Source organism: Carassius carassius, chromosome 1, assembly GCF_963082965.1.
Source record: "Carassius carassius chromosome 1, fCarCar2.1, whole genome shotgun sequence".
Classification (NCBI taxonomy): domain Eukaryota; kingdom Metazoa; phylum Chordata; class Actinopteri; order Cypriniformes; family Cyprinidae; genus Carassius; species Carassius carassius.
The window spans coordinates 21,516,517-21,530,728 of record NC_081755.1 but is presented as its reverse complement, the minus strand read 5'-3'; the positions used below and the strand labels follow the sequence as shown (position 1 = coordinate 21,530,728).

Here is a 14,212-nt window from a genome sequence, read left to right as displayed (position 1 = left end):
GTCACCATCCACAGAGCTTGTACTGATCCCAGAACATTCCTTTCTTATCTGACTTTGAGAGTATCACAGAACTTCTAGCACTGTTCAAACACCATTTCCAAAAACATGCTGTTACTATAATAGTGTGTATTCAGTGTAGCTGCTTTGGTTTTCCTGATATGTTTAGTAACTTGTGCAAGCAGTGAGTCACGTCTGCTTTATTGGACATCTGAGATTGCCTTCAATGTTAGGTACACCGATTGCATCTGTGATGGACAGCTTAAGTTGAAAGAATGCAGAGTGAATACAAAACCTTCTAGTTTTTGACCGAATGCCATCTAAACCTGTTCTTTCTTGGGTTGTTCTTGACCTTTGCTAAATATCATGTTCTAACCCCAACCGTGTTTAGACAGACGAGTAATTTGTCTGTTCACTGAGAGATACATGACTTTACAAAATCACAGTGAATTGGAACATACCATAACATGATGCAAGATTTTAGACAAGGAGATTTGATGTGAAGTGGGGCTACAGGATACCAGAAACCAAGAAACAATTAAAATGTTACATTTTATTTAATCACATTTGGTTACGCAAAAACAGATTTCGTTTAAGGGTCTGATTAGAACAGTGTGTACAGTTTTGACTGCTGACATGTATTGCGTTTACTGTGCATTATAGACACATCCCATGCACTGAAATCTTTTGTATAGAAAGACATGGTAGGTGAAAAACTGGAACAAGCTCTTTAAAATGTCAAGGGTGTCCAATCCTGCTACGTAAAGCCCAACGTCCTGCAAAAACTCTGCAAAACAGTGTCCCTACAGGAGTAGGATTGGACACCTCTGGTTTAAGACATAGTGATAATAGCAAATAACTTTAAACAGGAATAGCCTGGAGAGCTACTTTCCTGCTGATTTCACCTCCAACCTTTGTTCAACATTTTAGCATTTGGTGGGATGCTTTTATCAAAAGGGACTTGAACTTTTTTTTTTTTTTTGTCGTCTTTCATGCATGTGAATCAAACCAATGACCTTGGTGTTGCTAATGCCAAACTCTTTCAGATAAAGGAATAAATTAGCTTAAGGTGGGATTGATTGAGTCGGAGCTAAGGATTGGAGACCTCTGACTTGGATGTTGGTCCTTAAAGAACTGATCTGGCCCTAACCTGTGTTTTAGATATTTTCAGCATTGATATGCTTCTTTAACAATCCATTAGCAGGAATGAACACTCCAGTAATTCCAGTCTTTTTTGGTTATATATTTTATTTTATGTTTCCAGGCATTCAACGTTGGTAAAATAATGCAACAAGTCAACTCTGAAGAGTATACAGTGTATAATATATATATATATATATATATATATATATAATAATAATAATAATAATAATAATAATAATAAAGTATAATATATGTCAGGATATACAATGCATACAAGGCACAAGTGATAATTTCCACTATGGAAAAAGAGCGAAAACTAAGAAACACAAATATTCTGTAGAAGTTTCTAAAGGATTTCTATGCCATGTTGATCATTATCTTTTCTTCATTAAAAGATCATCTACGTTTATCAGATCCAAAGAGCAGCTTTTATAGAAACATAGAGACCCATCATTTGTAACATATGTAATAATTCTGTTCCAAGAATAAGATCTAAGCTTAGTTCTAGTAGTATAAATATGTAGCAAGAATCTCTCCATAAGTTGTCCATCAAATAATCACAATAGCATCAAGCAAGCATTATGCCAGTGGACATTAATGCTGTTCTGGACGTGGACTCTTAGATGCGCTCCTCAAACATGTAACCTGAAGTGCTTAAGACATCGGCCTAACTGGTTCTCTGCAGGTTTTTGCGTGTGACGGTGGTGCAGCGATTGAGTATCTCCTGAGCTTGGGGTCTGGGTGGTACCTTGGGGGAGGAGGGCATCTTGTTGAGACTGGGGTCTGATCTGCTGCCGATCATCTTGTCTTCTCCGGCACTTTCAGGGCTCAGGCTGCCAGAGGAGTCAGGCGTAGGGGTGCAACTCCTGCGTAATTGCTCTCCTGTGTATGAGCAATTTAGCGAATCACTGCCGGAGAAGCTGCTTTCGTCACTGAACTCTTCGCTGTCGTAGCTTACACTGCTTTGCTGGCCATTCTCGACAAACTCCACTCGTACTGATGGTGGATTCAGCCATGTTGTATGAGCATCCGTCAGTCTACTCATTGATCGTGACATCTGCTTATCTTTAGGGTCCAGGGTGCTTCTTGGAGGTCCCAGGTTGCCCTGGGATCTGCTGAGCTCACGGCTAGAGACCTGCAGGAAATTTTCTCCAGGACGTTGAAGCTGTGTCAAGTTAAGAGTGGAGCTGGTTATCTCCCACTTAGCAGGCATCAGGTGCATCCGTGGGTCATTGTATGGTTGCAGGTACATAGATGGTACGAATCCCGCCTTTCGATTGTACCTGAGAAATAGACAAAAACAGCTCTTAATCATCGAAAAGTAGAATTAGAGCTTGTACAAAGTCAGTGGGTGTTTTGGTTTCATTCTTTGGAAGTCAACAAGGAAGAAACATTATCTGCACAAACTGCCAAAATTAGTCACAAAAATGAGGATGTAGAGCAAGTGCAAAGTTTGTTTCCAGACTCTTCTGCATGTCAGGTGAGCAGGTTTTCTGCAGTTTTCCTGCCCGCTAGATTACTGGTGTGTATTTCGTAATGGAGATTTACCTCACTATCCACCAGCCATTGTCAGATTTCTGTAACACCTCCACCACAGACCCGATCTCCACTGATAGTTCATCACTGTTAATGGCTCTGTAACTTTTGGCGGCAACATAGAAAACACCTGACAAATGGAAGAATAAGATCCAGTTATGAAAAACTTGGTGAATCAAGTCTTATACAACAGCATGTATTTAAAGTCCTGCTACTGGAAGGCAACTCCAATCTTAATCAAATCAAAGTCTTCAGGATTACTAAAAACGTCCAGGCAAGTGTGTTGGGACTTTGCAGGACACTGGTCCTCCAGGAGCAGTATTAAACACCCATGTACAAGGTTTATTATTTTGTCAACTGCTACTTTTGCTACTGCTACCCAAATACATACATTTTCAAAGTTAGTGGGATAAATAATAAGGTTGGTTTCCAAAAGACGGCTGATTTAAAGCACAAGAATGTCCAACGTTCACAGTGTGGCCAAACTGGTTTAGCTTCCAAATAAATCCAGCTAGAATACAATAGAAACCGCTAAATCAGTACTTCCTTTGCCGTCCATCACATCGGGACCATCATCATCCATCTCAGCTCTCTGCAGATAAGGAGCAGGAAACCAAGCGAGATTCTTGGCTTCATTTTCCACCAGCCACCATCCTGATGAGACAAAGTACAACAAGGTCAGCAAACACTGAAGAGAGACTCTGTGTTTCTGTGTGGTTTGGCAAACGACGAGTTCTCACCTTTTTGGTCTTTAATGAGCACATCCACAGTCTCATCCACCTCAACCTTGAAGGGCCGATTCTTGGTGTCCTTGGTCTCATAAGTAGCTATGCATCGGTATGTTTCGGTAACAATGGGTTGAGTAACGTTGTTCATTCCAGCATTACCGCTGTTCAGAGAGGTTTCTGATGGCATGATCACGATACTGTCAAACAAAACACAATCTTTATTTACATTCTGTTTCAGATACTTCATATAGTTTTGAAAATTCTAGCATTTATTTATTATTATCTGCTCTGCTTGTCTTGGCAGCATCAACCTTACCTGTTTTTGGCAAAGTCAGAATCGAGGTCCTGGGGTTTGGGAAGCAGGAACTGGAGGAGCTCTGAGCTCTGGCAGATACAGGGTTCGCTCTTCAGCAGTTCACTGCAGTACTCTTCCAGAGCCTTCAGTCTGAGCACCGACTTACTGGGGCTCCACTTCTGCATGCCCTTCTGCACTCTTGCTGCTGCAAATTGTTTATTTTTTTATTACTTCATGATGAGGGCTTTTCTATTTTTCTATATTGTTTGATGAACAACTAGCAAAGTATTTACCTTTAAATTTGGGAACAATCCTTCCTGACCTTCTAAAGGGGTTTGAAGGAGGGAATTTCTTCTTGAGTTGTCTCTACAGTAATAAGCATATAGATGTTATTCTGCTTGACTCTCTCTCTCTCTCTTTCTCTCTCTCTCTCTCTCTCTCTCTCTCTCTCTATATATATATATATATATATATATATAAATATAAAAATGAAGAAAGAGACTTACATGCAGCTTTTTGAAGTCTTCAAGCGATCTGTACACAGTAATTTCATTTTGGTCTGACCAGAGTACAGTGGTCATGTACAACTGGGAAGAGAAGAATGTATTCGACACATTTCATTACTTTTTAATTACATTACAGTCTTCATGTTATTGTAGCCTATGTTCAGAGTAGTGTTAATGAACCACTGTACATGCAAGAGTGTTCCCTTATTTCTATCCGTCCTGACACTTAAAATTAAGTTACCATTAAAATTAATATATATATATATAACTAATGCAAAATTGGAAATTAAAAAAAGTGTCTTACCTTAGCTACTTCTTTCTGCATCACTCCAACAAGCTGAATATTGAGGGGGTATCTTTGCTCGTCCATGTTGCAGGAGATGAGTCGTGCTGTCTGTTGTTTGACTGACCGCGCGTTATATTTATGACGCCTTCAGCCAGAGGCGGGGACCGCGTCATGCCGCATCCAGCGCGCGCGCCCGCTGCTGTTACACAAACCGGAGAGACCGCTCTTACGTCACCAATATTCCTCGAAAAAGGTTAGAAGGAATTTCATGTGTATAGATCAATCGATAAAGAGCTTTCCGGTTTAAACTTATCTCTTCAGTTTCATGTGATGTGACGTGACAACATGCCCCTCTATTATCAAGATGTGTTCATGTTCATTACTATACTTTCTTGTACAATAATTCTAAAGTTTTCAACCGCGTTCAGGAACGCTTTAATTTGCAACGAATACATTTTGAGGTATCTGTCTGAACAAAAACTGCTTTTACAGAACTGCACCACAGAACTGAATACTGAAAGGGTTGGATTGATATATTTTGGGATATTTTTATATCTGTATGTGCATAAACAACTATTTTGATTATTGTATTTTTCATTTAACCTTCATGTAACCAGGCAAGTCATTAAAAACAGGTTCTTGTTTTCAAGATCTCCTTATAGACACACATATAAAGCCCATAAAAAATAAAAATAAATAAAATAAAAAGTTAAAACATGGTAAAAGTATATTTCATATACTGTAACTGTTACTAAAGTGATAGTTCACCAAAAAAATTAAGATTCTTCATGCTGATATGAATTTCTTTATTCGGTTGAATGCAAAAGAAGATATTTTGCGGGTAGGCATAGACTTAAAAAATAAATAAATAAATAAATTATATATATATATATATATATATATATATATATATATATATATATATATATATATATATATATATATATATATATATATACACACACACACACACACACATTGGGAGTCGATGGCTACCATCAACTGATTGGTTACCAACACTCTTTAAAGTATTTGTGTGTGTGTGTGTGTGTGTGTGTGTGTGTGTGTGTGTGTGTGTGTGTGTGTGTGTGTGTGTGTGTGTGTGTGTGTGTGTGTGTGTGTGTGTGTGTGTGTGTGTGTGTGTGTGTGTGTTCAACAAAATAAATAAACGCATTCAGGTTTGGAACAACTCAAGGGTGAGTAAATGATGGCAAAATTTTCATTTTGGGCAGAACTATACCTTTAAGACTCTATCATCTTTATTAAAGCAACTGCAAATAGTACAAACTTAACAAACAGAGGCAAAGGCCTGATGTTTTCTTTGAAATTGCTGATGGTGAATGAAATTCATGACTTTCTTTCTTTAAATGAGTGGTAATGAAAGGGAAATGTCAGTTCTTAAAATGGACTTGAATGTTGCAATCAGCCATATAGTGGGAAATAGAAATATGCTAAATTAAGTCTATGTTATGATGTAGTAGTCTAGACCGGAAAGGAATAATGATTATACACTTATGAGTTAGTATTACTTAGTACTTGTAGCCCTTCACATCAATGCTGTCATATTCATAAATCAATGGATTATTTGCTGATGTGCGCATAATTCAGCACTAAACCCCAGACATTCCAGGAAATAGAAGATTATAAAAAAAAAAAAAAAAGATTCCTGTTGGGTTATAAGAAGCTTCAAGGAAGCTTCATTCCTCTCAGATGTTTGCCCAACCTACATTTGAAGCAGACACCTTTGTTTATTGTATCACGTTTTTGAATTTTCCTTCTCATTGTATTTTTAGATCACTGTCTTTTTAGAGACTCCATAGTATAGTGATGTATTTTTAGCTGATGATAGAAACAGTTGTTTGTTGCTATTTAATATTGCATGGACTAATGAGAACATATACAACTTAATATTACATTCAATCTATATTAACAAAGATGAACACAATATAATTCATATTAATTTGAACCAATGTGGTTAACTAACTGTAGTGGTTTCTATTGTTATGTGGTAATATTATTGAATAATATTTATTCTCAAAAATAGAATAAGGAATATTTTAACAGATAAACACACTGGAATTCGAATGCAAATAAAGAACCTTTATTTCAAGAGTGTTCCTGTTTTACTTTCCATCCTCATACTCTACCAACTTTGGTGATGATTTCACTCTTCTACTGTATTTCTCAATTTCCTGGAAACGTTTAGATGGGCGTTTTCACATTTTCTTATAACGCAAATATAAAAGTTGAGAATGCATACATTCATCATAAGACAGTAGTGGAAAGGCTTCAACCATTGAAGCCTTTCCACTATTGTGTATTTTCTGAAGTCCATGCCATGTGAAGCAGGTGAATGTGGTTAGCTAAGCTAAAACCACAGACCACGATAACCCAGTTTCCCAGAGATATAGACATCAGACAGAGCTGGACCGTTTGTGTTTTTGTTTTAGCTCTTTGGTTTGAGCAGCTTCTGAAACTGTGGCTTCTGTTAAATGTTGCAATCATTTGAAGTTACATTAATAATGAACGGCGTCCAGCGGACAACATATTTTCATTTTTGATATTACATTTCTAATGCATGATGCACAAAGGTAACATTATATAAGCTATTCACTATTGTAACTTGATTTGTTCCTCATTTTGAAAGGAGAGTAACTGGCCTTCTCCTGAAGTCCATCATTTCCTGTTGTGAATCATGTGGAATGCATTCACTCCTACAAAATTCTGGAAAGTGCAGTACATGGCAGAGCGCAAAGCACATGGTATACTGTATCCCATAATGCATTGCGCTCAACTTTAACTTCTTTGGAATGTGTTGCACATTTGTTGTCAAAATCAAAATGAGTTTATATTTACCAAATACAATTAAGTGGAAACATGGGAAATCTTTTCTTTGTACTTTTGCCAGTTAAACAGAGTTTAAAGAGAACTGACAATTCAATTATTGTTTAAAAAGTTTTGGTGCATAATGGATAGAAGGTGTTCAGTGTACTGTATAGATCACAGTCCATGTACTAAAGAGATGATTACTAGTACACCATCTACTGGTTGAGAGAGTTGCTTGCATACCTTTATGTGTAATACATCATGAGAGTAACCCATATAAAGCACTTTTTATTTCACTTTCTGTATGCAGTTTGCACAAACCTATAAAAAAGTAAAGAAAAAAAGTCAAACGATGTCCTGAACTCTCTCTCTCACACACACACACACAACTCCGGATCAATAGTCTTTATTTTCTTATCCTTTTGTGCCAACAAAAAGATCACTCATAGTTATAGAGAATGAAATCATTTGTGTACACCACAAGCAGCCCTATTATGTACATCCCCTCCTTCTGTACTGTAACATCTTGTGCAGTGGCTTTTCGTTTGCTTAGCATTTCTTTAAATAAATCTTGAGTATTAGGCGCAGCAAACAAACATCTTACGTCTTCATAAACACTTCTCTCGGACCACATTTCTGGTTTTAAGGACAACAAAAGAACTCAAACAGGAAAAGATGTCAAATTTACACGTCAATTTACTGCGTGTGCTTTAGACATTTTGCATGAGAGTTAATGTGCAGCATTAACGGAATTTGGCCATGGCATTAGCCAAATTAAAAACGAATAAATTCTATGTACAAAATGTCATTAGGAGATCTCAACATAGCTAGGTTGAAATGTGGCGCGAACGTGTGGTTAAACACTCTCTAGTCTACAAATCCAACAAAGAGGTTTTGGTGGATGAGGTACAGTGATCTTTCATCTCAAATGCCTTTTCGCAACTCTCACATTCTTTCTGTACAGAGCTTAATACTAATGATTATAAAAGTGGTTTAAAGACAAATCTTTGACTTTTAAGGCAAAGGGTTTGACTAAAGCTTAAATGGATGCCTCTGGGTTTTGTATCATAAATGAGTCTCCCAATATTTCAGCACCTCGTGAGAGGTTCCTTAAAGACTCAGCTGTTAATTTTGTGCGCTGTTAGGCTCTAAGGGATGTAGATCACCGAGCTGCCCTAGTATCAGATCACGGCTGATGGGTAGTTTAAAATAACAGTGTTGTCCACCATCTGGACTGTTTTCTTTGAAAAAGTCTTCCTGAGCCCTCCAATAAAAACATTTGCTTATTCATCATGACATCTTCGACAAAGTCTGAAAGTCACGATACGCTTCTTGCGTTCCGACACGCCGCGTGACATTGGTGCCAATACCACTCAATACTCTCTGAGCTGTCAATATTAAAGTGAACATGTGAGAAGTGATTATTCTCAAACCCAAGAGACTTGTAAGGAAGCCTGGTTCCACCTCAGAATAATAATAATAAAGTTAATTGTGAATTTTTTAAACAATTCTGACTTTATTTCTCTCAGTTCAAACTTTTTATTTTCTCAAAGAAAAAGTCAAAATGATGAGATGTTAATTTAGAATTCCGGGAAAACAAATGTAGAATTGCAAGATGTAAATTTAACATTCAATGAAAAAAAAAAAAAAAAAAAAAATCAGAATTGCGAGATACACACTCGGAATTCCAAGAAGAAATTCTGGAATTACGATATAAACGTGAAATTCCAAGGAAAGAAATTTGAATTGCAAGATGTTAACTTTGAATTCCGAGATAAAGTCAAAACTGCAAGATATAAACTCTAAAATCTGGGACAAAAAAAAAATCTGAATTGCGAGATGAAAAAAAAAATTACTTTTTACTTTCCTGAAATTCTGAGATATAATTTTTAAATTCTGAGTAAAAAGTCAAAGCTGTATGATATAATATTGAATTTACAAGGAAAGAAACAGAATTGCGAGATGTTAACTCTGAATTCCAAGAAAAAAAAAACTACAAATAAAAGTCACAATTGTAAGATACAGGACTGGAAATGTCAAAATTGCGAGATATAAACTTCCAAAATTCAAAGGAAAAAGGTCATTTGAAAGATTGTCAGAATTGCTAAATACAGGCTTAGAATTCCAAGAAAAAAATCCAGACTTTTTCTTTCCTGGAATTCTGAGGTAAAAATTCAAAGCTACGGGATATAAACTTGAATTTCCAAGGACAAATATTTGAATGGCAAAATTTTAAATCTGAATTGAGAAAAAAAGAAAAAATCAGAATGGCAAGAAAAAAATCTGAATTGTGAGATGTTTAAGCTGAAATCCGTAACTTTTTTGTGTTCAAAATGTATATAATAAGCGAGTAAACCAAGAATCCATTTTCCAAACCATGTTTTTGGCTTATCTTGAATCACTACGGTACACCTATAATAAGTGTTTATATTCTGACTATTAAGACTGGTTTGGGTAGTAGTGCTGCGAAGTAGCCCAGTACTGCGTGATTCGCCTCAGACATAAACAGAGAGAAGTAACTCCAGCTACAATGTTCTTCAGCAAGACGCATGGACTTCTGTATATTAACCGCTAGAGCGCCAAAAGTTACAGACTGCAGCTTTAACTAAAAAATTTCAAGATATACACTCAGATTTGCCCGAAATAAATTAAGAATTGCATAATAAATAAAAAAAGAAGTCAATTTACCTTCATGTTCACATTGCGTGGTGGAAACAGGCTTCCATATACTTGAGATTCTTATAAGCTGAGATTTTTCAGGTTGCATAGCAAAACAAGGAGCGTAAAACTACCGACAGATTTAGTTTTTTTTCCCAAACTCAGAAAGAAATGTTTCATCCAAAGCAGCTTTACAAATAGCTTTACCACCATGTGATAATATATATATATATATAACTCTTTCCAAAACACCTGACTCCATCTCATAATAAAAAATATATCACACGCAGAAGCGAAGGACCCAGCTGCTATATATGTGACTTTTGATGATACACCTTACGTTAATAAAAAAAAAAAACAACGTCTGAGGGCCAAGCAAGCCGCAGACAATAGCAACTCTCCATATCCATCATATCGCACACTGTATCTTTAATACGTCTTCAACAGAAGTCCCAGTGTCTGTATACAGCGTCCCGCTCACAGTCTTTTCAAACAGAACGATTAAAAATAAATTAAAACAGATTTCAAAACTTCTAGATTGGCCATGCTCTTTTATCAAATTACAAGGCGAAAAAAAAAAAATTATCCCCATTGGCTCTTCCATCCAGGCAGGGCAAAAAAAATAGTTTTCTATGATGATCGGAGGACAGAGGCATTAAAAACATAAAAGGAAAAACAAAACGCTAACACTGCTGCAAATCCCCGAATCCCACTCGTTCGCTCGGCTTGTGTAGAGAGTCTCCTGAAAGGAGACTCCCTCATCTCCCTCATCTGTACGTTCCTCCGGTTATTCTTTCACTGAGTGGAGAGGACAGCCGAGTCCTGGGCGTGATCATTAGACAGTTCCTCTCGTTCTCTCATGTCCACTTCCTCTGTCCGCTGTAGATTCACCTCCAGGACTTCAGCGTCACCGGAACTCGTAGATGGGTGCGCTGTGTTCAGGGACGTGTGTGAGGTTCAAAGACTGATACCTGATAAGAACAGGATTACAATTGGGTTCTCGAGGCGATATATATGGAAGATTTATAATACACTTTAAATTCTATACCATTCTGAGCTTCTGTGGTAGTAGTAGCCTTCTATGGTGGCTGTAGACTTCTGGAAACAGATGTAGTAGAAGCCAGCGAAGGAAGCACCGCTGATGTCTTTGATTGTGTGATCTGGAACTAGGAACTGTTCCTGAAACAAACACATTTTTTGCATCATTCCTTCAGTCTTCAGTGTCACATGATCCTTCAGAAATCATAATAATATGCTGATTTTTTGCTCAAGAAATATTTCTTATAATTACCAATAATGAAAGCAGTCGTGCTGCTTTATATTGATACATAATAATGTTGGATCAATATGTAAAGTACACAAGAACAGCATTTCTTTGAAATACAAATCTTTTGTAATATTAAAAACGCCTTTACTATCACTTTTGATCAACTTAATGCATCCTTGCTGAATAAAAGTATCTTTCAAACATACAAGAAATATCTTATATCAACAGTACTGCATATGGTTTTATTCATAAAACATAGTCTACCTTCCACCGCATGAAGACGTAGTCGCTGTTCTGTAGTTCTTCGTAGTTGAAGTCATCCGAATTAAAGCTTTTTGCGTACTGATAAAATGCTTGAAACTTCCCCTGAGGAAAAAGACGAGAAAAACTTATTTATCAGATCAGGTTCTACTCGCATCTGAGTCACGATGCATAATGATTCAGAATCATGATGGGTCACACACTGAATCATGACATTATTTATTACCCAGTGTTTTCGGTCGACATCCTCATCCGCGTCCCATTTCCTGGTTAAAAAAGGCCGTTTCTTGCTTATGATCTCCCCAGCGAAGAATGTAGTAAGCGTGGGATATTCCTACAGAGCGGACAGTCACGCTCATTATTCTCGAAAAAGAATTTTCAAGAATTGAACATCAAATGAATAGCGCATCATTTGCCATTCTTCCTTGTCTCAGGACATTTTGATGTTTTAATAGCATTTCTTATTTAAACTTAAATATAGCATTAAAGTCGGTTAAGTCCAATTAATATTCATTAATCAGTTCAAAGCGTCCATTTCAAATATCGGATTCAAAAATTGCACCAAATGTTTGCTGAAATATTCATGTAATATTTTTATATACTAGAATGATTTTTTTTAAATACTCTACTGTTCAAATATATATATTTTTTTATTTTCATAAATTCACATTTTCAGCAAGGATATGTTAAATTGATCAAGTGACAGTAAAGACATTTATAACGTTACAAAAGATTTCTGTTTCAAATAAATGCTGTTCTTTTCAACTTTCTATTTATCCAATAAATTTGTATCAAGCTTTAAAAAAGATCAAATAGAAATTAAGCAGCACAAGTTTTTTCAATATTGATAATAATAAGAATTTTTTTTAATTGACCACGAAATAAGTCACCGAATGACTCAAACCAGGAGTAATGCCTGCTGAAAATTCAGCTTTAGAATTTTGTAATAAAATTACATATGCAAATAGAAAATAATTATTTTAAATTGTGTATTTTAAATGAATACTGATATGAAAATGATTAAATATCATTCTTCTCTTAAATTCTTAGGGGAAAAAAATAAATAAATAAACAACCAGTCTTTGATTATTTTTAACTAATTATTTGAGTTCTACATGGCTAGACTGGAAGAAGAAAAAAGTCAAGATAACAATTGTCATATTGTTTTAAAATTCCTTGACACACTCTAACTGAGCTGCAGATCAATGAAGCAGTTTAAAGTGTATGTAGGCTTCTGTATCTTGATGAAATCATTGACTATCAGTGGGAGGACAGATCTGTGTCCAAACCCGCTGTGCACTGCTCCAGTATCACAGACAAACCAGAAGACCACAAAAGCAGAAGCTCTCAGACAAACAAGAGTGTTTTTTTTTTTTTTTATCTCACGTCCTGTCACACACTGATCACAGGCTACTAAAAACCACATTACAGATTTAGTTAACAGCTCACAGTATGATTATGCAGTCATTGACCATGAGTCTGTCTCACCTCTGTCAAACCTTTGATCTTGAGGTATCCACACAGGTACGAGTCCTCCATGGTCACGTGCTGTGGGTCCAAAGCGAAGGGTTTTATTAAAATCAATGATGAACAGATCTGCGAATGTGCGTCAGGGCAATAACATTCCTAACCTTGCCTCAAACATGAAGTTATGACACTCAAAAATGGGTAACTGATCCATACAGACTGTAACTCCAGATTCACTGACATACAATATCAGAAATGGAAATGCATTTCACAAATACATATTACACACACATACAGTGGTGGGCAAAATGATTAGAACACTAGTATTTTCACTGACACTACAGCAGAAGATAGAAATAATTGACTTTAAAGCATTTTCTTAGCTGGTGAAAACACTAGTGGTCTAATAATATTGCCCACCACTGTATGTAAACTACTTAGACAGCAGTTCTGGACTCAAAACTAGCTAGTAGACATAAGTTACTGCTTACAAACAAACAACATTTTCGAGCTTCGCAGTCACCGTGAGCTTTCCTTCCTAGACAGCAGTCATTTGGATTCTCAGGAGCGTTGACATCCAGAATGCTGCCTAGCTAGGGAGCTCACTCGTTGCTAAGCAGACATGTTTACCTGCAGAACTACCTCGACATCATAGGAGTTCCCTTTGCTCTTCTGGTAGCCGCGGAACTGGGAGCCGCTGTAGAGCAGAGAGGTCTGGACGCCGGGCTGCTGGGTGTTGATCGGCGGGGGCGGAACGAGAGAGGCCGAGGCCAAGCAGGCCAGCGGCGAGCCCTGACAGCAGACGGTACGGACCGGCATGATCGATCGCTTCCGAGGTGGCTCTCCCCGAGCTCAAGCGGCCGAGCGGCGCTTATCTGACGCGCTGGAACGGGAGAAAACGCGACACTGACAGCGCGATTCGTAAGTTTCGGAGTTACTCCCGCAGGACCCGAGGTTACGTCCCTTCACAGCAGAATGAGGGCGCTCAACGGCGAGTCATGTGACCCAGCGTGCTGTTAACTGATTGGATGACGTACGTCGAGTAACAATGACGCTGATGCTAATTGGCTGCTTTTTAGAAAAGAATGGCGGGATTTGTAGTTCTAACGTTACTTGATGGAAGCGTTACTGTAGACATCGTTAATGTTGTAGATGTGACAGCTGTTTTTAAACAACCATTTTTGCAGTATAACATGATTAACGGTCGTCAGTTTGGATAAACATATGAGCAGTAACATTCTT

The 14,212-nt window shown here is 37.3% G+C and overlaps 1 protein-coding gene across 1 annotated transcript; it reads right to left on the bottom strand.

Moving 5' to 3' along the window:
• Positions 1 to 1,403: 1,403 nt before the first annotated feature.
• On the bottom strand, positions 1,404 to 14,142 carry LOC132141472 (uncharacterized). The gene is made up of 10 exons (XM_059551007.1): positions 13,601 to 14,142; positions 12,992 to 13,051; positions 11,730 to 11,837; positions 11,507 to 11,608; positions 11,024 to 11,154; positions 10,887 to 10,946; positions 3,417 to 3,565; positions 3,220 to 3,330; positions 2,689 to 2,806; positions 1,404 to 2,423 (listed from the first exon to the last, which is right to left on the bottom strand). Exons 1-10 carry the CDS (start codon positions 13,787 to 13,789, stop codon positions 1,808 to 1,810), a joined length of 1,644 nt encoding a protein of 547 aa, XP_059406990.1. The 5' UTR covers positions 13,790 to 14,142; the 3' UTR covers positions 1,404 to 1,807.
• Positions 14,143 to 14,212: the final 70 nt, after the last annotated feature.